Genomic DNA, 25,086 nt, shown 5'->3' with positions numbered 1-25,086 from the left:
ATTTATCAGTCCATCCATTATCATCTTTCCATTCATCCATTGCTGTTGAAGAGAATCCACCCCTTCTTGAGAAAAGACAAAATCCCAGAGGAGGATTGTCTTTTCTTCTTTAAAGCTGCAATCCTTGATACAAATCAGTGGTAGAATTTTCACTGTAAAGCAAAGAAAGCGCATTATCTAGAAGTAAATTAACTCATAATTTGAATGACAAATTAGTCAAGACTAACATGAGCTGACCATAATATCAAGGACTGTGTCTTTAAAAGATATTTCTATGTAAATCCACGTAAAAACAAATGCTCTTACTGCATATAACAGATATATTGACATGGTTGTAACTGTGATGTGTGTGTGCGTGCGTTTTCCAGCACCTAATGGACCTCCGACCAACTTGGTGGTGTTCAACGAAACCACCACCAGTCTGAACGCCAGGTGGGATCCAGCTCCAGGTCGCGTCCAGAACTATAAGATCACTTACGTCCCCACATCTGGAGGCAGGAGCCAGACTGTAAGTCACATAGAAGACTTTGTCACTTTGTTAAAGTCCACATGGCCAATACAACAGAGACAGTCCATAAAAACCTAAGGAGCCGGTTAAGTATAAAGAAATATAAATTAAATTTTTTATACACCGATGACTAAAAGGTTCATGATTTTGCTGCAATAGTTAAGTATAACCAGTTAAAACTTCAACAAGGCTAACGGGGTAATGATGTGTTTGCGCATCTAGCTTCCATTTGTTATTAGCAGCTGTACTAGGCATTACAATATTAGCTACTTACTCCTTAGTCTTTGTCTCCTTGCCTTCTTCACTGGACTTCAGTCTAACATTACTTAGCCAGACTGCTGTTCATGGCTCCTTGCGCTTTAACTCAATCAATGGATTTGTTTTTTCCTCCAGAGCAGATTTCCCTCCAAGAAATATATGTGTACAGCTAAAACTCTGCCACCGGTATTGCATTATTTTAGTTTCTTTTAAGTCAAATCTCTTAATCTGTTGTTTGGATATGGCTGCATTAATGTGGACAAAAGCCTTCCTAGTTTTTCTCAATATTTCCTTTCACCGCAGACTGTCTCCCGCTGGTCATGCATTTTTGGCTGCCTGGCTGAATGTGCAAAAGTCTTTTTGGATTACAGTTGAATATTTGGTTTCAATTTGCTGTCAGACATTTCTCATTGCTTCCACAAGCGAGACTTAAAAGCGAGACTGGAGCATGCTAAATGGTACTTATGCACATGCTCATACACAAGAATGATAGCCACACTGATAAGCTGCAAAACAACCCCTTAAATTAATGTTAAATGTTCCAACCAACTTTAGTGAAAATATTTCATCCTCACTACTTGGTATTTATGGGTTGTGAAAAGTTGCTTAAGAGAGATAAAATTTAGATGTCGTAAAACGTTCACGACATTTTGAAGTCTGATAATTTAATAGCTCTGTGGGCAATGAACAGATACTTCAGAGATTTAATATTTATCTGCACTTTGATGGTTTCACGTGCAAGGTGTGCTATTTGGCCATCTGCAAGTTGCGTGTGTGAGTGCATACATAGAAAATTAAATGCACTTGCCCCGTCGGGTCAGTGTATGCTTGTGTAATGAGAGAGTAGTATACCATGGGTGTCATATATTATACAGTAAAAGCTGCTGCGCTCACAAACCTGGCTATTACTTCACTGTTTTTCACCTATTTTAATAAGGGCCAGATGGCGTCCAACATTTGTCATACTGGAGAGTATTTTCTGTCCTTATAATTTACCCTGTCAGATGTTTTCAGTTTCAGCTCAGCTGGTGTTACATAGGTCATTTGTTGACCATTAGTTTCCCTTTTAACACAAGATGGAATGTTTTGCTTTTTAGCGCTTGATGAAATTTTGTTGCACTGATTGCCTGGTTGATATCACACTGGAAGGCTGATGGAAAATTGGAAGCCAAAAAGCTAGCATCAGCCAAGTAATCTTGAGTTCAACAAGCTAGCCAGGGGAGTTTTGCATTATTTCATCTGGGACAACAAGACTGTTTTCGGAAATTTCTGACACACATTTTGCACTTGTGTACAAGAAAGGTTCGTCTTTTTTTGTTGATAAAAGATTCAGCCAGTTGATTGAGAGACAGACTTGTTGAATGATAGAAGAAAATCATAGAGGATTTAAGTGGGCGTAACTCTCCCAAATGACTGTATGCCCCCTCTTCTTATAGCTTCAGCCAAAGGTAATACAGTAAATTCATCACCAGTCATGACTGTTATGACAAGACATCCGACTGTTTCAGCCATCAGCATACAGATTTACCTTGGCCAGTGTCTCAAAACATTCTTTCCCTGAAATGTTGACAGTCTAGTAGTTTTCAGGTAGAATTCTTTCCATCAGGTTATTGACATCAATTTAAGGCACCCATGGAGAGTCGTTAAATGCTTTATCCCATTCTAGAAACAGATCAAATATATTTTCCCTCAGTGTATACTAGATTTTCTAAAGTTTGTTAAAGGCTTAGCAAGACAGGTGTTTTTTTATAGAAAATGCAAATGCCTTCTTATAGAAGTCTTGTTGACTTTTACTATTAACAAATGTGTAAACTATTGTTTGAGTAGCTAATTCATCATATCTACATTCAATATGATCACCTAGGGTTCACAAACATTTGACAGCATCAGCATCAGTGACTGAAGAGTCATAATAACATAAGACACTGACGCTAACATTTGTTCTTCCCTGACCAGACCCAAATTGGAGGGAAGAAAACTACTGTCCTGCTTCCCAAGCTGACCCCTGACACTGAATACTCCATCACTGTGGTGGCGGTCTATGCAAAAGGAGTCAGCCGTGAGCTGAATGGCCTTGGAACGACCAGTAAGTTGTCATCCACTGTGGGTGCTCCCAAATGACAAGTGACACCTAAAATCTTTGTAAACAGTTGTTATGGTATTGATGTGGCATTGGATGTCTATGTATTGCACAAATGGAAATTCTCTTCAGGGTTTATAGACACCGTTCAGTAAAAATGTTGCTATTATGGCACATGTGCAGTTTGAACCATATCATACCTTTATCTTACCCCAGAGCCTTTGGGTGGTGTTAGGAACCTGAGGGTCACTGACCCCTCTACCAGCACCCTGAATGTTCAGTGGGAGGCTGCTGAGGGCAACGTGCGTCAGTATAGGATCTTCTATGTCCCTGCAGCTGGAGGAGTGGAAGAGATGGTAAGCTGGAAAATATCTCTAGAGCATTAAACTGTGTTGAGGGAAATGTTAGCTCAAAACATGGGGATTTGGCTTAGGAACTGGAGGGACACTGGTTCAAGTCCAGCACTGACCACTGCTGAAGGCGGCCCTGAGCAAGGCCCTGAACCCCTACCTACTGCCCGGGCGCTGCACAATGGCCGACCACTGCTCCGAATTAGGATGGGTTAAATGCAGAGAAAAAAATTCGACATGCATTGTACTGTATATAAATTGTAGGTGGCCAATAAAGTTTATTAGCATTACTTTTTAAATGTGCTTTAAAAATGAAGTTGGATTAAATTTGATTGTATTACAATTAAGCTCCACAGCACAACCTGATTTATGTCATGTTGTACTTCTATCCAGAGCCAGGTATCAGGCAGCACCTACAACACTGTGCTGAAGAACCTGCAGTCTGATACTGTCTACACTGTAACTGTGCTTCCTGTCTACTCCAATGGAGAGGGCCAACGCATGTCTGAGAATGGCAAAACATGTAAGCACAGCATGCATTTAATCATTGGTTTAGTTCACAAGTGACAATGGGAATCCATGCAGGGGCATTTAGCAGCAATAGTGACACCCTCAGAAGACATCTTTCAGGGTTTAGAATTGCCCTTGCAGACTGAGAAGAGGACCTCTGAGAATCACATACTGCGCGATGACTGTGGGATTTCTTTCCTAAATCAGGAATCCATTCATGTCTGTCCAGATTAAAATTACTGGCCTGAGTTGCTGGCTTGCTGTTACTGGATGTAAGGAACCTTCAATTAGTCAACCAGTTACAACTGATTTGTTTTTCATAATATCATCCAAATCCATTTAAAACCTGTAAGCTAAGCCAAACCGATCAAATGCCATTTGTTTCTCAAGAGGTGAATTAATGCACACTTAAGTTACACCTCACACATAAAAATGTGACATAAAGCATAACATAAAATGACAATATTAAGCTCAGTCAGCTAATTTTGAACTTTGTCGAGGAACACAGATTTTCCAGTTTCTCCCACAATTTTAAACCACCAATCTCTGCTGGGAATGAGTCAGCATTTTGTGGGGTGATTGCGTAGGAAGGAATTCCTCTGGGTTGGCAGCATTATAATGGTGTCTCCTCTCTCTTTACCGTAATGTTGTCCATTTATAGGTTGGAATGAAGGGTAGTGGTCAGGATAATGGTGGGGCTAGGGAATGGGGGAGGGGTATATTGAGTAATTGGCTCTCCTCTGGGAAGAAAAAAAAACAGAAGAGGGTTAGAAATGAATGGAGAGCATTATATGTTTTATGGCTCTCAGCTCACTTGGCTAAGGTCATGCTCCATTCCTGCTACTGTTACCCCTATTTTCCCCTCTGTAGCAATGACCCTTCATGTTCTGTGGTGTTTTCCTAGACATGTTAACCAAACTCACAACTTATGTACATACAGTATGTACAGTATATCAGATCATATTGCTGCAAAACATTTTACGGCTAACCTTGTAACTTTGCAGCCTCTGTAGAATAAAATGCAGCACCTCAATTCATTCTCCCCTTTTATGCAATATAAGGAAGGATCTGCTCTCACTTTTTGAGCTAACTTTACTATTCACTGACTGTTAAGTGTGCCTTGAAATTCAAAGCAGCTTTTAGGCATCAGGCTTTGGTCTGTGAAACTTTAATGTACGGAAGCTCGCTCGCTGTGTTTCTCACACTGTGTTTTTCCCCTGCAGTTATGGGGTTATAATGGGGAGCAGCATAAAGCCTCTAAACATCTGCTTTGGTTTTTTCAGAAGGCAAGCTTCACACTGGGCTGCACATAGGCCTTGTATATCCTTTTCATTAACCTTTAGGGCACTGACAAGAAGTGTCCTGTTGATAGCAGTATTGTAAAATAATGTCTTAAACCTGTCTCTGCTGGTTGCTGCGCAGTATTGTTCCCATTTTATTGAAATGTTCTCATGTAGTCATTGGACTGCTGTCTTGTAAATAACCCCCAGGAAAGGTCAAACTTAACAGTACTGCAACACAAATACGAATAGGAATATATTACCTGCGTTTGTGTAGCGATATTATGGGTGATGTTCTTGTGTAATTGATGGGGTGAGCCTGTAATTTACTGATCTCTGTTAATTTTTTCTCTCTTCTTTTTTGTCCAACCTTCCTCTCATCACTCTTCTTACTGTACCCCATTTTCGTTTTACCTTACCCTGACCCTCCCCTTAACCTTTCCCTTCCTTATCTCTATCTTTACATCTAACCGCTTTACCACCAAACATTCCCGGCTCTGCAGTGGAGCGTAGCCCCGTGAGGAACATCCAGGTATTCAACCCTACTACGAACACTCTGAACGTTCGCTGGGAAGCTGCCACAGGCCCAGTCCAGCAGTACCGGGTGGTCTATGCTCCTCTGACTGGTGCCAGACCCTCTGAGTCGGTGAGTTTCCATCCAATGTGTGGGAAGAACGGCAGTATGGCACATACATGCATACAAAAAAAAGAACATTTATATGGGTGCACCAGCTCCTATAACCCAGGTGGACATGTTGGTGAACAGTCTGTTCACCAAATAATCCATCTGAGCGTGTCAGTATGCAGGCATATGTGCAGTTACTGCAGTGTATTACTTTTTTTTTTACAAACTACTGAAGATTTTCACTGTGACTGTGTTCATTAAAGCAAAACATTCTTTAATTGCTACTCCCGTTCTCAACACGATATGTGGCATCTGGCACCAGTTTGCCCACATCTTTCGTGTAAAGGACTTCTTGGTTGCTTAAAGAATCCACAAGCATGTTTTTGAAGTGTTACTTGCCATCGTAACATTAGTTCTCTCCAGTATCTGCCCAGAGACTGCACCATTAAGAATTCTGAACATGGTCTTTGAAGAGTGAGGCGTATTCCAGATTATTGATAGAGAGGCACACTCTGTTCCCACACCCTATTTGTTTGCACGTTCATGGCAGGCTCAGGCCTTTTCCGTGGCTAGGGCCAATAATGTGCGTCAGCGGCAATGTTGCCTTTTACTGCCAACAGCATCAAATTTACCACCAGCTTTGAAGCATGAATTACCAGCTTAACTGGTGTCACCAGTGATATTATTTTTACTCACGCTTACAGCACCTCAGTACAGTTTTGACCAGGAGATATGGGAGCAGACTGCCAACCATGCAACTAAAATATTAAAATCAAACTAAAGTAGACAAAGGCACAACCTGATAATAAACAGATTCACCAACCCGTTTGCTGGTCTAACACTCATATGGTGTTCTCTCTCACACACAACCCCCTTCACCACACAGTTTCTCCACGTCCATGGAAAGCATCTACACAAGTGTTCATCCCTCCCCCTTTCTCACTCACTCACAGAGGTTATCACCAGGCCAGAGCCCTCAAGGAACACTGACTTTATCCTGTCCAAGTAATTAATCATTAGAAAGTGAGGAGGAGGTGGCCCCTATGTAATCAGCTGTTGTCACTGTCAGACTGGGTTAAACAGCGGTGCCAGCTGTCACACATGAAAGGATTTCTTGGCTTGTCCTTTCATGTAGTGCTGACAGTGAGGGGCTATTGGGTAAAAACACAAGCAGCTACCATTTGCATCATATTATTTTACTGATCAGTTTAGGACTTAAGTCACAAAAGCTCTCGAGCCTTGACATTTTCTGTGTGTTTATGCAGGTTGTGGTACCAGGGACCACCACCACAGCCTTGCTGCAGCAGCTGCTCCCAGACACTGATTACAATGTTGGAGTGGTTGCCTTGTACAGCGACGGCGAAGGACCCACTATCACTGACAACGGAAAGACATGTAGGTACCTGGGCACCTCTGAGACATAGAGATGTTTGGAATGTAAAGCACAGACAAACACATTTTTCTTCATGTTTTCTCGCTCAGTGCCCCGTAGTGGCCCAAGGAACATACGCGTATATGACCCCACCACCAGTACTCTCTCTGTGAGCTGGGAACATGCCGATGGTCCTGTCATGCAATACCGCATCACCTATGCCCAGACTACAGGAGACCCTATTGAGGAATATGTAAGCACGTTTATAATTCCACATAATTCAACTAATAAATTGCCTTCCTTCACTCTTATTATCCAGTTTTTAACAATAGTCCTGAGTTATCTACCAACTCTCATTGATCTGAGGTATTAATACAAATGTATCTCTAATATGATTTGTTCTTTTATTAATCCTTTTCTTTATGTAATTTGTCTCATGTCCTGTAGACTACAGTACCAGGAAACAGAAACAGTGTGATCCTGCAGAATCTGGATCCAGACACTCCTTATAATATTAAAGTGACTGCGGTCTATGCTGATGGACCAGGAGGAGAGCTGGAAGGAGATGGACGCACAGGTATAAACTATTTCATCTATGTAACCTCTGCGTTCCTTTTCAACTGATGCAGAGATGATTTAAGGACAATGAATCTAAGCATACTGACAGACACGTATTAAGGATATCATGTAGTGCTGCACACACACATGCAGGAGGAATCCACAGCAGAAAATCTGAATAGACTGATCCATTGATTAGAATCCTGAGTCACTGCAGAAAAAGGGGGATAAGTAAAATTCTTGACTTTTCATGAAGGCCAAAAGCATCAAGAGCCTTTGCCAGACAATTATGAACTGGCTGCACTCCAGTGAGGGAGATCTCATGCTTGCAGTGCTGGCTAGTGTTTTGCCTAATTTTGTCTTCAAACAAAAGAAACCCTATTACGTATCGTAATGCCACGAGGCGGCTTAATTTTTTTCATCCTAATTTCTCAGATGTGGTTGAATTTATCATCCCCTTGATCACGCGTAGAGATATTTCACTCATAATTCAAAAGCTATAATAAGCTATAATAGAGTAATTACCCTGCTGACAGTTCACTAGTACTGAATACACTGGAATTCCAACTCATTGCAATGAACCAAAGCATGTGTTGACTGTGCTGTCCTGTCTTGTTTTCCACAGTGGGAATGCTCGGCCCCAGGAACCTTCGTGTTTCTGATGAGTGGTACACACGCTTCAGGGTGTCCTGGGACCCCGCCCCCTCCAGGGTTAATGGATACAAGCTTATCTACCAGCCTGAGGGTATGGACGTGCTGTTTTGGGGATAGAAGAGTGTTAGTTACTGAGAAAAAATGCATTGTGAAAGTATACTTCATCAAGCAACATTTACAAAATTAGAGGGAGTTTCTTTTTAATACAAAACAGAAATTTAGTTTTTTTTATGTTTATGTCTCCCTTCAGGCTCTGATGAGTCCTTGGAGACGCTTGTTGGAGACGTGACCTCCTACCAACTGCATAACCTGAAACCTGGAACCACTTATGACTTGAAGGTGCTGGCACAGTACAACACAGGCCTCAGTGCCCCTCTGATTGGACAAGGCACCACATGTAAGTTGATGATTCCATTGTTTATTGGTTGACAGGTTTATTTTTTTTAGTTTATTTATTTATTTAAATAATCTGCACAAAATGAAATGGATGATTCGAGTTTCTACTGCCAAGTCATTGTTGTAAAAGAAGAATATGTACTATAATAGTACATATTACTATAATATCCAACGAAGGTTAAAATCAAGGGCAACTGGACTTGGTTGAAGATACTGGAAGACGTTTCGTCCCTCATCCAAAGGACTTCTTCAGTTCTGACTGACTGGCAGGGAAACTCAGCTATTTAACCTCAGTGGGGTCGTTATCCCGGGTCATCGATACCGCTGGTTCGTTAGTGTTCCTTGTTGCTGTGACGACAGTCGTTACAGTCGTTAAGACTACCTGTGGCCAAGACTGAACGACCATCGTTGGTATCTTCACCTGAGGTCAATAGGTTACGTTTGTTGAGTTTCCTCACTGAATGCACAGACCTGTATATTGGGGAGACTAAACAACCACTACACAAACGCATGGCTCAACACAGAAGGGCCAATTCCTCAGGTCAAGACTCTGCAGTCTACTTACATCTGAAGGACAGAGGACACTCGTTTGAGGACCACCAGGTGCACATTTTAGACAGAGAAGATGGATGGTTTGAAAGAGGTGTCAAGGAAGCCATCTACACCAGGGTCGAGAAGCCGTCATTGAACAGGGGAGGGGGTCTACGCCACCACTTATCCCCCACTTACAATGCTGTCCTTTCATCACTTCCCAGGAAACTCAACAAACGTAACCTATTGGCCTCAGGTGAAGATACCAACGATGGCCGTTCAGTCTTGGCCATCGGTAGTCTTAACGACTGTAACGACTGTCGTCACAGCAACAAGGAACACTAACGAACCAGCGGTATCGATGACCCGGGATAACGACCCCACTGAGGTTAAATAGCTGAGTTTCCCTGCCAGTCAGTCAGAACTGAAGAAGTCCTTTGGATGAGGGACGAAACGTCTTCCAGTATCTTCAACCAAGTCCAGTTGCCCTTGATTTTAACCTTCGTTGGATAACTATGACCTGGATGACTGAGAAACTTCATAGACATATTACTGTAATAATATGTATGAATAATTCTTCCCTGTAGTGTACCTGAATGTGACAGACCTCACCACCTACAATGTCGGCTATGACTCTTTCTGCGTCCGATGGGCCCCTCACAGAGCAGCCACCTCCTACAGACTCAAAATCAATCCTTTTGACAGTAAGCGCTCTACTTAGTTCCCCACTTTCAAGGCCTTGTTGAATCAGACTTACTGCGATCTGAATCTGTCTAATCTGCATTCTCTTCTTTCTTTGCTCTCCTCCAGCCTCCAAGAGTGGAGCTCAGGAGATCACTGTCAGAGGCTCAGAGAGCAGTAACTGCTTTGATGGCTTGACCCCTGACACTCTTTACAATGCCACAGTGTACGCCCAAACCCCTAACCTGGAGGGACCTGGAGTCAGCGTGAAGGAGAAGACATGTAAGATCCTCAATGCCAGTTTAAGGCTAATGTATGAGAGGATAGTGCTCTCTCATACTGTAGAAACTACAGGAACCTTCAGTTTATTTGGTGTTACACGAATATCTCCTCATCAGCCACAGTGTAGAATGTCACTTTCAATTTTGAGCATGTGTTTCTGTTGCAGTGGTCAAACCGACAGAGGTGCCAACCGAGCCACCCACCCCACCTCCTCCAGCAACAGTACCCCCTGCGCTAGATGGTGAGGAGAGCTTTGACATTTGCTAAAATAATCATTCCTATGGCTTTGCTGAGATCAGGCTTTACATTAACGTCATCGTACCTGCACCACAGTGTGCAAAGGTGCCAAGGCAGACCTGGTCTTCCTCATTGACGGTTCCTGGAGTATTGGAGATGAGAGCTTCAACAAGGTGATCCAGTTTGTCACGAGCATGACCGGAGCATTTGATGTCATCAGCCCTCGTGGCATGCAGGTCAGCAAAAATCTTGGTGCTGTTTTTTATTTTCTTCAGACAATCATATGCAATGTTATAAAAGATGTCTTTGCTATTTGTAAATGGGTTTTATTGTATATCATATTATGTGTTCTCTTTGAACAGGTTTCATTTGTGCAGTACAGCGATGACGCCAAGACCGAGTTCAAGCTGAACACCTACCATGACAAGGGCATAGTGTTATCAGCTTTGCAGACTGTGCGCTACAGAGGAGGCAACACAAAGACAGGTTCCCCACTTAGCTATGACACTGGCACCTAGCAAACTAATTCCAAGTTCTAAAGAAGATACGCTAATCTGATTTGATGTTCACTGTCCTCTCTCCTTTGTCCTCATCGTTCTCCTTCATCCAGGCGTTTCACTGAAGCATGTCTATGAGAAGGTTTTCACTTCAGACAGTGGAATGAGGAGAAACGTCCCGAAGGTGCTGGTTGTGGTCACAGATGGACGCTCGCAGGATGATGTGAAGAAGAGTGCAGAAAAACTGCAGCATTCTGGTATGTGTGGAATTATTAATCATTGTCATGTGTGTTTTGGTCTGTGTTGAATGTACGGTACATTCTGTATGTAGCAGAGCTGTTTCCAATTATCCAAACTCCCTTTTGCTCCCAAACTTTCGATTTCCTTCACCAGAGCCAAAGTTTGTGGCAGATTTAATAAACGTTAATAATCCCTACAGCGATGAAACTGCCCTTGGTTATTGGAAGCTTAACAATGCTCTTTCTTTTTTTATTTGTGTTTCTGTGTGTTTTGCCCCCCACAGGCTACAGTGTATTTGTGGTTGGAGTGGCCGATGTGGACATGTCAGAGTTGAGAATTATCGGCAGCAAACCCAGTGAGAGACATGTGTTTGTGGTAGACGACTACGACGCCTTTGCCAAGATCCAGGACAATCTGATCACCTTCATCTGTGAAACAGCCACTTCCAGTAAGGCAGATATATTAATATATATTATTAATTAAAGATCATTAAAACACCATTATAGTTTGGTATTTCTGAATTCCAAGAGGAAATTAAATCTTTGGACGTAGTCTTTAACTTCTGTTGTGGTTGATTAGTGTACCTGCTGAGGTAACAGGAAGCTCACCCATTGCTGTACTGATCTACTGCCAGGAAATGTGTAAACAGACATGAATGACTTTCTTTAAGCCTTAGACTGTTTTTCCAACCCTCTTCAACTTTTTCGTCCTGTTTCAGCTTGCCCTCTGATCTACATCAGTGGGTTCACAACACCTGGTAAGCATACAGCATCACCATACACCAAACACAATAACTAATCCCTGCAGAGCTTGTTGGCATTACTAAAATACTATTATCCTACAATATCTATAGCTATAATAAGGTTTTGATATTTCTGTTTTGATGCTCTCAACATGGCTCCTTTTTTTTTATATCCCTTCCAGGCTTCAGGATGCTGGAAGCTTTCAACATCACAGACCGGACATTCGCTGGCTTGAATGGTGTGTCCATGGAGCCGGGCTCCTTCAACAGCTACATTGCCTACAGGCTGCACAAGGATTCCTTCCTTAACCAACCCACCAAGTAAGAGCCTAGACTAAATAGTATGTGTGTGTGTCAAACAGAGAGAGTGTGAGTCTCACTATGTGCATCTTCCCAGCCCATTGGCCTTATCTCCTGTGCACTATAATCCTGCCCAGCCCACAGTCATTATTCATTATGAGGTTCAATAGCCTCTGTAGTCACAGGGGTTTCCCCACTGCCCTTTGGCAAAAGGCCCACAGCCCTATTGTTGTTGCAGCTTGTGGAATATGAGGTGCTAGCAGGAACAAAAAAACTTTGTGGAATTAAAAAGTTCCTGGACCAGGCCTTCCTCCCACCTACGTCATCCTGGGAGCAAACAAATCACCACTGGGTCAAGGGCTTTGTCTCTTTATTGGGCTTCATTTAAGGGCTGTTAGGCCATTGTAGACCTGCTGGAGTATCCAAAGCTCTTCAGTATACTATAATATGTTTATAATGATGCATATTCTGTGTGCGTGGGCGCAGCTATTGGCTGATTGTGCTCAAATGGAAATTCTTCCAAATACAGCAAAGGAGAGGGGACAGAACATGCTTTCAATATGTGTGCAATTTCTGCAAAGCCAGAGGAAGAACTGACAATCATTTACAGGTTGTGCAGCCTATGTGAGACACTGCATGCTATATCAGTGTAGCAAGTTTTAATGGTCTTGGTACATTTTCTGCCATGTGATATTCTGCCTGCTTGTGTAATGAGGGCACAGATCTGGCTTGTGACTCATCACGATGTATGTTTTTAACACTGAAAGGGAGATCCACCCGGAGGGTCTTCCCCCATCCTACACCATCATCCTGCTCTTCCGCCTGCTGCCCGACACACCCTCTGAACCTTTTGATATCTGGCAGATTGCAGACAAAAACAACAACCCCGAGGTCGGGATCACCGTCAACCGTAAGCCTCCCATCCTGTTTTGGCCCTCAGCTGGAGGGGGAAGCTGCTGTAGCTGACCCAACATATACACAGCTGCATACTCTTTATTAACAACTTAAGCTGATTTCTTTCTCTCTCAAACGTAATTTACAGAATGCCACAGTTTAATGATCTTTGTCCTATATGACAAATAAGGTAGTGGAAGCATTTTGAAATAAATATGACAGAATTTAACCCACTGATCTGAATTAGATTGTTGTTTTGGATTTGGCTTGACTTATTAAGTCTCTCATAGAAAGCCTTCTTTTTGAAATAAATATCTTTTACAAATGTGAGCTTACACACGTGGTTTATGCATGCAAATAATTACGGGCATTGGCCTAATCCCTCTTGGTCTTTATCCCTCTCTTCTCTCTACAACCATGTGTTTTCTATAGTCCTGTCTGTGCTTTGCGTGCCACCACATTGTAACACACTGTCAGGGATTCATCACAGGCTCTTCTCTTTTCAGCTTCCAGCAAAACAATCGCGTTCTACAACAAGGACACCCGAGGAGAGATCCAGAGAGCCACGTTTAATGAGGAGCAAGTGAAGCGCGTTTTCCATGGGAGCTTCCACAAGGTAAACAACATGCATGTTTCTTAAAGAGAAGAGTCGTGTGCTTACCACACAGTGATATTATTAAAGTTTGGCTTTAATAGGACAGATGGAGTATCTTTTGTGGTCACCTATGGGCTGATTTTTCTTTTTCAGATCCGTTTACATACAGAAAATTGTTTTCGTTCTTTTCACTTCCTTCCACATATTGTTTTTATATCCTTTCTTATGTCTCTGTGTGACTTTAATGGTTCATTTACGTTGACTGAATTCTGATCTGACAAACAGCCAGAGCCACGTAGCTGTATCCTGTTACCTGTCAAAAGTTTCCTGCTGTTCACCTTAGAGTGTCAGTCTGCTGTCAAAGAGGTCTTTTGGCCTTTTTTTATGATTTGCCATTAAGTGTGTTTTTTTAGAGCATGGGCAGTTAATCTGATAAATGGGTTGTAGAGGCTATAAATCCTTTAGAGAGAGGCTGGCGGGAAATTTGGTACCTCAGTGACCCAGCATAATGTGCAAACTATTACAGTTAATGGAGGTCTGACCACATCAAGACTGGAGACTATCCTGGTAGTTGTTAAGTGAATTCCAAACCACTTTGCTCCTAACTGCAGCACCAGCCAGGGTCTGGATCAATTTTTATTTGGGTTTGCTTTGAGTTCAGTTAAAAAATGACACAAGGCATTTCAGGAGTAGATTTGCATGTTTTTCACCAAATAAGCAGATTTTGTGGTATTTCTTAAAAAGAGTTCTTCAGCAATTTATTATTGCACTTACAGAAAGATGGGAGACAGAAAAAAAGAGTTTCCAAAATTGATTCAACTGAGGCCAAGATATCCTGACATTTCGTCAATTCAACTCCAGCATCCTTCGTTAGACTTCCCTTTACGTGTCTTTTTAACTCCACGCTGTAGTTTTCTGTTACAGTAAATATTAGAAATTCAAGAAAATGACATCGTCATTGTCTCTTAGGAGCGTGCTCTCACTGAAGATTCATTATCATCCACTACTCTTCTAAGAATCTGTCACAACCTCTCAACCAGCCACAGTGGTGTTAGTGTTTTGCAAACTCTTAGTTTCTTTTCAGTGGTTTAACCACTACATTAGGCCCACAGCAAGGCTTGCAACTGTGATAAACAGCATTTGTAAAATATGGAGTCCCTTGGGGCCACAGCAAGAGGCAAAAAGAGACATCAAATGCCTTTAAGTCCAACTCAAAGCAGCAGCGAATGTAAAACATCCTCTGTTATGTTCCACCACAGTAGGGTGTAGTGACTAAAACAATGAGTATATTTTTATACCAACCTGGACTGACTTAAGAATTGAGATTTCTCACTGGAGGGAAAATGACTGGTTCTAATGTACTAAAAGTCACGTCCAATTGCATTTGAGTTTAATGTGCCAGAGTTTAACCAACATCAAAATTACAAAGTACAGAGTAACCGATGAGAGTGAAATATTGGCCCCCAGATCAGAGCGCTCTGTAAATGGCTTTTCAGTTTGACCATTTAGCATCTACACAACTAATTGAAGGGTAATTTCATGAATGAATAGGACCCTGGAAAATGTTGGGTCAGGATGTAAATTACATCACTGCTGGTCCAGTTGGACAGCAGCCTGATCAGTGTGTGTGTGTGTGTAAGTGTGTTCTCTCAGTCTGTGGCCATAGTGGAGACTGTAGTCTGACTGTACATTGGGTGGCTAGTTTGTGGTGCGATAGTTGTTGTTCCATGAGCTGGCGAGTCTGCAGCGGTCTGCCTAGCTGCTTATTTGCTGGTCTGCTGAGTAAGTGCCACTGCCGACTGCTGCGGTGGTGTGTGTTTACATGTTGTCAGTGGTTTCCCAACACTTTGTCCGTGGCTATTACAGAGTGACCTCAGTGTGTGTGTGTGCTGAAAGTGACCATGAGGGCTGTCACAAATGGCAGTCCAACTGTGAAGGTAAACAAAACAAAACCCAATAAACTCATGTTGACCTTTTCGTTTTCTGTTAATGAAGTAGAATGTCAACTGAGGATTTTGTTATAAGTTTATCTGCAGATTATTTCCTCAATTAACTCTTTACAAGTAGTAAAAAAATGCCCATCACATGTTTCCAAAGCCCATGGTGACATCTTAAAATTTCTCTGACTAACAGTCCAAAATGAAATTTAGTATATTATCGTGGTATGTATTAATCTACTAATTGTTTTAGCTCTATTACCAACATTCCAGTAAATAATGGGCCTGATTTACCAAAGGTTTGCGTGAGTAAAAACGTGTGCAAACTTGATATCACCAGCAAATTAACACTTAAGCTGATTACTACTAATGGTGTGCACGCAGAATGACGTTTTTCTAAGGTGCAAGATAGCACCTGTTGTTCATTTTAGTACTTTTGTCTTAATGAATATGCAATTTGGGGCGTTTCATTGTTATTGTGCAAAGTAATGGGAGGGTAACATGCAAATACATTTATTTACTACACGCAATGCGATCTAACAAGCTTACAAGCAATTTCATGTGAGTGCAACAGCTTCTGTATTTAATACGTTTGAAAGGAAGGTTCAAACCGCCAAGTGTTGCGCAGAGATGGCTGCTGTTATTGTTGTCAGAAGGAGACACAGCTGTAATGAAAGAAAACGTAGAGAAATTAACAATATTAGATAATATTATTCTATATCCAACGTATTAAAATACACTGACTTTAATTTATTTTGTTTATTTGATGAACTATATGAATTGAATTTTTATTTTTTTTTGTATTTTCCTTTAGCTTTGGCAATACTGTTGTATTAACAATCATGCCAATAAAGCGAATTTCGTTTCGACCTGACTTCTTTTCTCCGTGAGATGGAAGAATTTAGAAAGTTGCTGTCCCAAGTACTTAGTGCAATCTTAGGCAGGATGGGCAGGTACATATGATTTCCACATACTTGGGACACACTGAATGAAACAAACCAAGGTTTTTACGCAGTGGCTGCTTTCCCTCCCAACTCTCCATGGCGGAAACCATTAAAACACGTAAAAAACCCTCATTTCAATACTGCCACCTCCATTGTGTTTGCTCCTGTTGTCATCTACGCAATAATTCTTAGTAAATCACCCATAATAGGTACTAAAATTGCACATGCAATATTTTAGAATGCACACGCAATTTAGCACTCTTTTTTTGGGATGTTAGTAAATCGGGCCCAATGTCTTTATACAGTACTAGTGAATTATACTGCAATCCAGCATCATAAATCGTGGCGCTTCCTGGCAGGTGATTTTGACAATATTTTGCCTCAATTCTAAATGTGTGTGATGCTTTCTAGTAGTTCATTTCACTCAGAATTTGTGTCAAAAGCATCCTAGATCAACATCTACCCAACCAGTATTTTCTCATTTGTACTACAGCGTTAGATTAACTTTACATGCTCTCCCGCCACAGTGCTGGGTCAGAGAGTGGTTGCAGATTTGGCTTTCCTCCTCAGGCTAGTTAATAAAGGGTAACCCAGGCTGGTGAGGTCATGGTCTGCCGCTAGTTGAACATGTGGGAAAGCTCTCATAGATGATTTAAGCAGATGCTAGCCACTCACTAGCACACTAGGGAATCCCCCCCACACACTGGAAGGGGTGGGAGTCCACAGAGGGAACTTTCCTGTTAACTGAAGTGAAGAAGACATTTTCTACAAGTCATAGTGACTAGTCATGTGTTCACTGGTTGTACTGGTAGGGGTTTGAGCATGTAAGTTGCTGTAGTCACTGAACAGCAGCCTGTAGTTTGCCTCCATACTGAAAAACACACAAACCTCATTGTTCTTGAACTCGGTCCTTCAAACTTACCTCTCAGAGACTTTGTTGGGAAGGTTGTGCCAATATACACATACACTAATTAAACAGAGAGGGAGGCTTTTGCCAAATTGTCCACTGACTGCACTCATTGTTACTCTCCACATTCTTTTGGACATGAAGATATCTTCTTCTTCTGTAAACCTGGACAGGTAGACTTACTGACCCTAAAAATCACACTAGAAACACAGGACACCAATCTAATGGAGATTCTTTAATGACTATGTGTTTCCCTTTACTCTCAATGAAAGCTAACTTAATATTGGATGCATTTTACATCCAAGACTCACACCTGCTTAACTGTGCATACATGAAATCAATGTCATGAGGTTCAGGATTATGAAAACGAAGGAACTGTCAGCACAGAGCCAAGAGCACTAAATCTAATCTGATAGAAGCCATGGAAATATGTCAAGCGAATTGGAGCAGAGACGATGTAAGCATGAAATCTTACCATGTGTACTCTGACTGTAGTGTTGACATAGTGAAGCACAGTGAAGTCTTCTGTGTTAACAATTAAAGAATGAATTGTTCGTCTGTCAACACTTCCCTGCAGTACGACTCACTTAGCAGCAAATACCATCAACTGGTCAGTAGAAAGCTTTCCTGAGGCTTTATTTTCCAATAAAGTTTTTTTTATTGTGTTTACTTATTGAGTGAGGTAATATATACATGCTCATTATTTGCCATCCCAGTATATTATCCAAAGCTGTTTTGGTAAGCCCTCAGGAGCACCATGCTATAATATATCCATGCCAGGATCCTGAGATAAACGACACCCCTGGCTCGTTGTGGTCCACCAGATAGTTTGTTCTGTTGCCAAGGAAGTCAACTGTAATTTTGTGATTGGTTGCCAAGAACTGTGGCCTAGTCTGTGGTTGGTGTGGCTTTGTAGGAAGAAATGGTAGCTTGCTTTTCCTAACATAAAGAAAGCTTGTCTGACTGGTGAGCAAGGGAAAATGTGCAACTGCAAGGGGAAAGTATGGAAAGTGTAGGACTTTTGATGGCACACCGCACATGATATTGTTTCAAGATGTGGAGCAGGGTTCTCTGAACAGGAAACGTCAAAATCTGGCACTTTGTCATTCTGTGTTATCCAATCACAGACTAGCACTTTAAAGCTGCATGGAAATGCCAACTGTTGTATATTTCATTCTTTATGGTTCATTCATCTGTAGAGGCATCAAACAGCAGTCCTGTGCCAAATCAGTAACCACTCTGGAGTAATATTAGAATCTATAATTAACATGGTTCTGCAAAGACTAAACAATTCCCTGAATGTAGCAATTATGTGGAATACAGTATCAGCATCTTTATAAGGTTCAGACAACATGGTTTGAGAAGGCTCAGTGGGGTTGTTCCTAGCCTTATGGTTAGACTTTCTTAAAGAATTTCTCTTGTCTTTAAAAGGGCAATCATGCCACTTCCCAATAGAAATTAACACCAAAACCAGCTTTTCAACAGCTCCAGTGTTCTTAGTTCTCTCTGCCAAGTAATTGTGTTACAGCACAGTTGGCATCTGTGAAGTAGGAATGTTTTGTTTATAATGTCCTCTCTCAATGCTCGCCCTCCTGCAGCTCCACATCACCATCTCTCCGGAGAAAGTCAAGCTCAACGTGGACTGCCAAGAGGTGGCAGAGAAGCCCGTCAAGGAGGCTAACAACATCACACTGGACGGCTATGAAGTGCTTGGCAAGATGGTCAAGTCTGGAGGCGGAAAGAGGCAGTCTGCAACCGTAAGTAAAAAAAGAAAGCCTTTGCGGGTTATTTTTTAATGCAAAGGCTTTCTTTTGGAAACACAGAGAATCTCACAACTTTCCAATGAATCAATATCCAAAACCTCTTGTGCGTCGATGCACAATTAAATTTGAACTGCTCCCAGTGACTGCTGGAAGGATGAAAGCCTGCATCGTTCTATTTCTCTGAGGGACTCATTGTTATCTGTTTTCAACCGTGTGCATTTTCGGCACGAATTGGAGCCATTTGTAACACCCCTCGACCTTTTTGCCTTCTTCTGTTGTGCAGTTCCAGCTCCAGATGTTCGATATTGTCTGCAGCTTGAGCTGGGTCAGCCGAGACAGATGCTGCGACCTGCCCGCCACAGTAAGACATTTGTCATTTTAGAGTCAAAAGGCCATCTGTAGGTGCATTAGAGGGATATTCTGGCAGGTTTCTTTCACACATTTTGATGTACATGTAGGACAAATTACATTTGTAGGCGAACAGGAACATTCACCTTGTACTTTGTTGGATCTTAGCTGTTGTTAAGTAACAGTAGAAGGACCATTGCAATTATATATACTGTATATACTGTATGCATGCATACCTGCTTGTTTGTACTCATTAGACTAATAACTAGATTGCTGTTTAAAAAGAAAGTGCCTCCGCTGAACTGAAAATAACCTTGTATCCTGTGTAATTGTGCTAATCGGACTGTTTCCCATATGAACTCCCAATTACACGAAAACAAGTGCTCCTTCAGACTGCGGAGCAGGCAGTAAATCACATATATTTTCATACAGTGTGGTAAATAGCGGATGCATGCACATTTATCCAATTATGAGCAAATCATCTATAATTTGTATCAGATATGAATACATCACGTCAATGATTGCAGTGTTATATAACTCATTATGTCTCATTTCCAAAAATGTGGACAACGTTTGCAGCTGTCACTGAGCATCTGGTCTTAAAGCCCCACTCTGACTTTGCTTATTCCAGTCACATTTCAGCATGAGCCACTGTTCCATCATGACCTTTGCTGGGTCTCCTCACTGTCTCTTTTTCTTAAACTCCAAGCAAAGTCAAAACCACGGTTTGCCAAGATATTGTCACAAAATTACACCAAGGATTTTCTTTTTTACCCCTTGTATGCTGTTGATTGCCAAGACATGGTCTCAATTATCAGTGGGTTGGTGTGAAATTGACTATAAGAATACTTCTCTGAAGTTTATTTGTGCATTTATTTCTCTTTTCAATTTCTTTAACTTTTCTCTTCCTTTTTAGAGAGATGAGGCAAAGTGTCCATCCCTTCCCCACTCTTGCACATGCACACAAGACAGCATTGGCCCTCAGGGGCCTCCTGGACCTTTGGTAAAGACCGCTCACACTATCATCCCTCCTGGTCTTCTGTCCTCTATCTTCACCTCCTCTATGTCTGTTTTGTTTTCACCTGATGGTTTTCTCAGAAGTTTTACATGTTTCAATGATGATGATAAAGCCATACTTTTCTCTGCTAGTATTATAATGACTGTTTGCCTATAATAATCTACCTGACATTTGCCTGCTATATAGCTTAGACTTCGACTGAGGATGTCCCTCACTTCGAGAGTGGTATTTTCTTTTCCTTTAGAAAGAGCAGTTGAGGATGAGTGGCATGCAATGAAATGTGAGTTTAGGGAGAAGTGTCAACAGATAAATGCCTGTTGGAAAAACAACAGTACAAAAGTCCTGAGGAGAAGTCTAGAATATGTGTGCTTGGGAACCTCACTAAGCCCTAGCGAGGATATTGTAGGGCTTCAGCTTTTAGGGCTTCTGGAATGTGCTCCTGTTGTTACACTCACTCTCTGCTTCTGGCTTCTCGCCTTTCCAGGGCAGCCCAGGTTCTAAGGGACCACGAGGAGATAGAGGAGAGCCCGGCAACCCTGTGAGTAACACCTTACATCTCTCTAAGCATGTGATACATTGTAATTCAATTGTATTTGTAATTGAACCAGTTCAATGAAGCTTGCTAAATCCACACATAGGAATGGTTAACTTACTGCTCTCCTACAGCCTCACATTAGCTTACAACGTCAGATAAAACACGTTACATACATCTGAATTCAGTTATCGACTGCATATTTTTCCTCTGCCTGATTTAAAGGGGTCTTGTGTCAACTACCGTAAAGGCCCATTTCCACTGTTAATGTTTATTTTCTACATTTGTGCAATATAAAGTCTGATTAGGGTTGTTCTTATGTAAGATTGTAGCTGTAAAACATCTTTGTTTTTTTCGTCTGTGTAATGCTGTAGGGTTCAATGGGTCCACGCGGTGATCCAGGACTCCCAGGCGCAATGGGACCACCAGGTCCACAAGGACCTAATGGACTGTCTCTACCCGGAGAACCTGTAAGTTAACCTACACTAAAAAAGCTAGGGAATAAATAGTTAAATGTCCATGGTAGATGGAGTTTAATGTATATGACAGACACCATCACATATGATTAGTGCCCATGTTGATATGAATGTGCAGTTTGTGTGACAACTGTAGACATATTCTTTGTAGCAGATCTACTAGTGGGATTTACAGCTAAAGTCATAACAGATTAAACTCCTCTCTACTTCTGTCCAGCTTCTTTATTTTCTTACCTGCAGATGTTCTTGTCAAAACATGAAATCAATCACAAGCACAGACTAAATAGGATGAAACAAAGTCCAAAGCTTCTTTTGCAAACCTCTTCTTCCACCTCCAGGGTCGACCGGGACCAAAGGGAGATCCTGGAGACCCCGGCCAGCCTGGCCTGCAAGTAAGTCCTCCCCACTCATTTTGTGGTTTATGAACAGGAAACAGGATACTATCCATAGAGAGGGCTGGGTTGCTGCTGGAGCCTGGATTCAGTCCACATGGCGAGATTGAAACCACACTTGGAGTGGGAGGTTTACCATGCCATCCTCTGGGAGACCCACACACTCTCAAATCTGCCTGTTGATTGACAAACAGTAGAAGGCCAGTGATGTAGTTAAATTATTATGGAGCACAGACTCAGGTTACCAAAGGGGAAACAGAGAATGGAACATTTTCTTCCACCACCTTGTAATTGAAGATGATCATGGTAAAGACTTACAGTCTGTCTGAAGTCTAAGCGTCTTTGACTGACAGCAGATGTCATTCTTTTCTTCTTCTCACTTTTTGGTGGAAGTGGAACTTTTTTGAGTGGGCTGGTATTACATAGCCATCTCTTGGCTGAATACCGTTCATTCATCCAGCTGAGGTCATTCAGCCAACTCCCACCATTCAAATTGGAGAGAACATCACCACAGGTTATTTTGGCCTCTGAATAAGCAAATTCAGACACTGGGAGAAAGTCCTATTCTATGATCTTCAGAGCTTACTGGCAGCGTTGTCTCCATTACTTTATACAATAAAGCTTATTATAACAGCAATGTCTGCAGATGTCTAGTAGACATCATGTGTCAACAGACAAGAGGGAAACTTTTCCACTTTTTAGTAACAAGATGATATATTATCTTTGGCTAAATAAATGGGAAACTGCGGATTATTTGCTGTAAATTCTAGTTCAACAGAGGCATTAGGGAGCTGTATAAATGTGTTGTTCCTGATCATTAGCAGTTGATTAAGTGTGTCTGATTTTTTTCCCAGGGTTCTCCCGGGCCACGTGGTCCTCTGGGCCCTGTTGGACCAAGTGGAGCACGGGTAAGGACTACCTCCAGGCCTGCTTAGTGTACACACTGTGTTCAAAGCCTACAAATGGATGCAACACTTACTTAAGCTATGTTTTGCATGTGATCACCCACTTAACTCAGCATATACAGAAGGACTGTGGCGTAATTCTTTGCTGTTGCACTGCGTGTTCTCGCTTGCATCAGCCAGAATACTTGAGCCACTACTTATAAATGTAATTTGAAAAGACAGACTCAAGGCTGAAACCAATATAAAGTCATGACACTGATGTATTGCATGAATGGGGTCCCCAGTGTGTTATAACCCACGTGTGATTGTATGTTGTTCCTACATAGGGGCCCCCAGGAAAGGAGGGACCATCTGGACCCAGAGGCCCATCAGGGCCCATGGTGAGTGTGTGTGTTTGTCTTTGTGTTGTGCAATAAAGAACCAAATAAATATTCCTTGGAGCATGCTTTATTTCCTGATATATCTGCAACAATTACTCCTCTGGCTCCGCAGTTGCACTCTGCCGGAACAGCACATAAAAAAAGCAGACTCCACTGTTACGAGGAGGGTGCATGCATCTCATTTTCTTCTTCTGTGGTTTGGGGAGGTCTGAATCTACTTAATCCAGCCATCATGCCAACAGGCAACATGCCAATATAGAATTCACATGCACTATACCATCCTGAGTGCTCCAAGACTCATTAGCAGTGCCTGGTGGCTGGTGTGTAAGAGTATGTGTGTGTGTGTGCGCGCATCATATCCCTGCATGTGTTTTTTCCATCTCCTTGGCAGTTTGTGCCACATGCAGATGTCAAGGATCCCAACTTAGAGCTTGTTACATAACCCTTAATAGGGAGCGGGAGTTAAACATTGTTTTTACATTATTAATTATGTTTACTGTGCAGTAATTGAAAATAACACTTTCTTTCTTTTTCAGGGAAGCCCTGGAAATCCAGGTGTACCAGGAATTACTGGAAAACCAGGGAAACCAGGAGATCCAGGAAACCCAGTATGTGCTGAATAACCAGACACAAATAATGGTCACATTGACGTTGTTGCTTGTTCTAACACTGTTCTTCTCGTTAACAGGGAGCTGTTGGCCTTAAAGGAGAGAAAGGAGAGAGGGTACCTATTATGTGTTTTAATGAAATTAGCATACTCCAGTTATGATTCATCATCACTGAGAAAAGCAATGCCATCTCTTCATGAAAATGTCTTTGTTTTACAGGGAGACTTTGCATCCCAGGGCATGATGCGCTCCATTGCCAGACAAGTTTGTGAACAGCTTGTGAACAGTGAGCAAAACTTTTCCTAACCTTCAGAGAAGTCCTTAAAGCATAACTCCAATCCAAACTCCAACTGATTCTGTTGGTCTCTTGCAGGTCAGATGAGCAGAATTGACATGATGCTGAATCAGATTCCTTCTGGATATCGTAGCAACTCTCCGGGCCCTATCGGCCCTCCTGGCAACGATGGAGCCCGCGGAGAGCCTGGACAACCTGGTAGAACTGGTTTCCCTGGAAACCCAGGTTTACCTGGAACTCCAGGAGAAAGAGGTACTTAAATAATAAGCAAATGGTGAGCAATTAATTAATTACGGTCACAGTGACATTGAATGTAGACTATAGTGTTGGTCCAATAAGTGGAACAACAACATAACCTTATCACCATGTGTAGCCTATATATATGTAGCCTATATATGTAGCCAATATGCTTTATTGGTGTGAAAGTTATTTAGGGGGCTTTCACACCTGAAAGTTCACACCAATGTCCGAACTAAAGTATATGTTTTGATACATTTTGATACATTCGGTCAGTTTTGGTTTGGTTTCACACTGCATTTATGCGACCGCACTAAAGGACTTTACATGACCGACCTGCTTCCTGTCGTCATCATCTATGTGGGATGCGTCTGCCTGTACTTGACACTGGTAGCTTTAAGAAGACTGAATGAATGAGGGATGAATATTTAATATTGTTGCCACTGTATTGTTATTATGGGATTACTACCTGCAGCACCAACTAGCCTATAGCCTACTCGAGGCTCGTTCAAATTCGCACAGAGAAGACAGCAAGCAATCTTTCTGCATCTCTGTTCGAGGAGAGACCAAAGACGGGAGTGGCAGTTTACTTCCATAGTGGCCGTTTGCATCAAAGGATGAGCTGTCACAGGAGATTTTCACAGGAGATTCATTTCCATGCATTTCTCTGTGCATTTGTTTGTTTCTGGTTCACACGGTAATCACCAAACTTCCTGTAAATGGTCTGTCTGAAAGACTGAACCATCCAAAAAAT

General features: G+C 41.9%; 1 protein-coding gene and 1 long non-coding RNA gene across 2 annotated transcripts in view; one reads left to right on the top strand and one right to left on the bottom strand.

The window, feature by feature from the left end:
• The window catches only part of LOC123978593 (collagen alpha-1(XII) chain-like), a 58,449-nt gene that overhangs the window by 27,336 nt on the left and 6,027 nt on the right, over nt 1–25,086 (top strand). Inside the window, exons 16-47 of the mRNA XM_046061913.1 lie at nt 369–508; nt 2,723–2,852; nt 3,063–3,202; nt 3,590–3,719; nt 5,490–5,632; nt 6,877–7,006; nt 7,094–7,236; nt 7,431–7,560; nt 8,167–8,286; nt 8,446–8,592; nt 9,710–9,826; nt 9,933–10,085; nt 10,252–10,326; nt 10,419–10,558; nt 10,685–10,808; nt 10,933–11,076; nt 11,343–11,507; nt 11,778–11,816; nt 11,984–12,122; nt 12,869–13,011; nt 13,502–13,611; nt 18,977–19,135; nt 19,425–19,502; nt 20,406–20,492; nt 20,992–21,045; nt 21,414–21,509; nt 21,854–21,907; nt 22,762–22,815; nt 23,139–23,192; nt 23,729–23,800; nt 23,881–23,916; nt 24,020–24,086. Of these exons, the coding sequence (XP_045917869.1) occupies nt 369–508; nt 2,723–2,852; nt 3,063–3,202; nt 3,590–3,719; nt 5,490–5,632; nt 6,877–7,006; nt 7,094–7,236; nt 7,431–7,560; nt 8,167–8,286; nt 8,446–8,592; nt 9,710–9,826; nt 9,933–10,085; nt 10,252–10,326; nt 10,419–10,558; nt 10,685–10,808; nt 10,933–11,076; nt 11,343–11,507; nt 11,778–11,816; nt 11,984–12,122; nt 12,869–13,011; nt 13,502–13,611; nt 18,977–19,135; nt 19,425–19,502; nt 20,406–20,492; nt 20,992–21,045; nt 21,414–21,509; nt 21,854–21,907; nt 22,762–22,815; nt 23,139–23,192; nt 23,729–23,800; nt 23,881–23,916; nt 24,020–24,086 (3,513 nt within the window). The remainder of the gene's footprint in view (nt 1–368; nt 509–2,722; nt 2,853–3,062; nt 3,203–3,589; nt 3,720–5,489; nt 5,633–6,876; nt 7,007–7,093; nt 7,237–7,430; nt 7,561–8,166; nt 8,287–8,445; nt 8,593–9,709; nt 9,827–9,932; nt 10,086–10,251; nt 10,327–10,418; nt 10,559–10,684; nt 10,809–10,932; nt 11,077–11,342; nt 11,508–11,777; nt 11,817–11,983; nt 12,123–12,868; nt 13,012–13,501; nt 13,612–18,976; nt 19,136–19,424; nt 19,503–20,405; nt 20,493–20,991; nt 21,046–21,413; nt 21,510–21,853; nt 21,908–22,761; nt 22,816–23,138; nt 23,193–23,728; nt 23,801–23,880; nt 23,917–24,019; nt 24,087–25,086) is intronic.
• Nucleotides 21,723–24,242, bottom strand: LOC123978594. Its single transcript, XR_006827014.1, has 2 exons — nt 24,108–24,242; nt 21,723–22,083 (listed from the first exon to the last, which is right to left on the bottom strand). It is a non-coding gene; the product is annotated as an uncharacterized LOC123978594 (long non-coding RNA).

The sequence above is a fragment of the Micropterus dolomieu genome, linkage group LG11 (genome assembly GCF_021292245.1).
Source record: "Micropterus dolomieu isolate WLL.071019.BEF.003 ecotype Adirondacks linkage group LG11, ASM2129224v1, whole genome shotgun sequence".
Taxonomy (NCBI): Eukaryota; Metazoa; Chordata; class Actinopteri; order Centrarchiformes; family Centrarchidae; genus Micropterus; species Micropterus dolomieu.
This window is presented reverse-complemented; position numbering and strand designations above follow the sequence as displayed.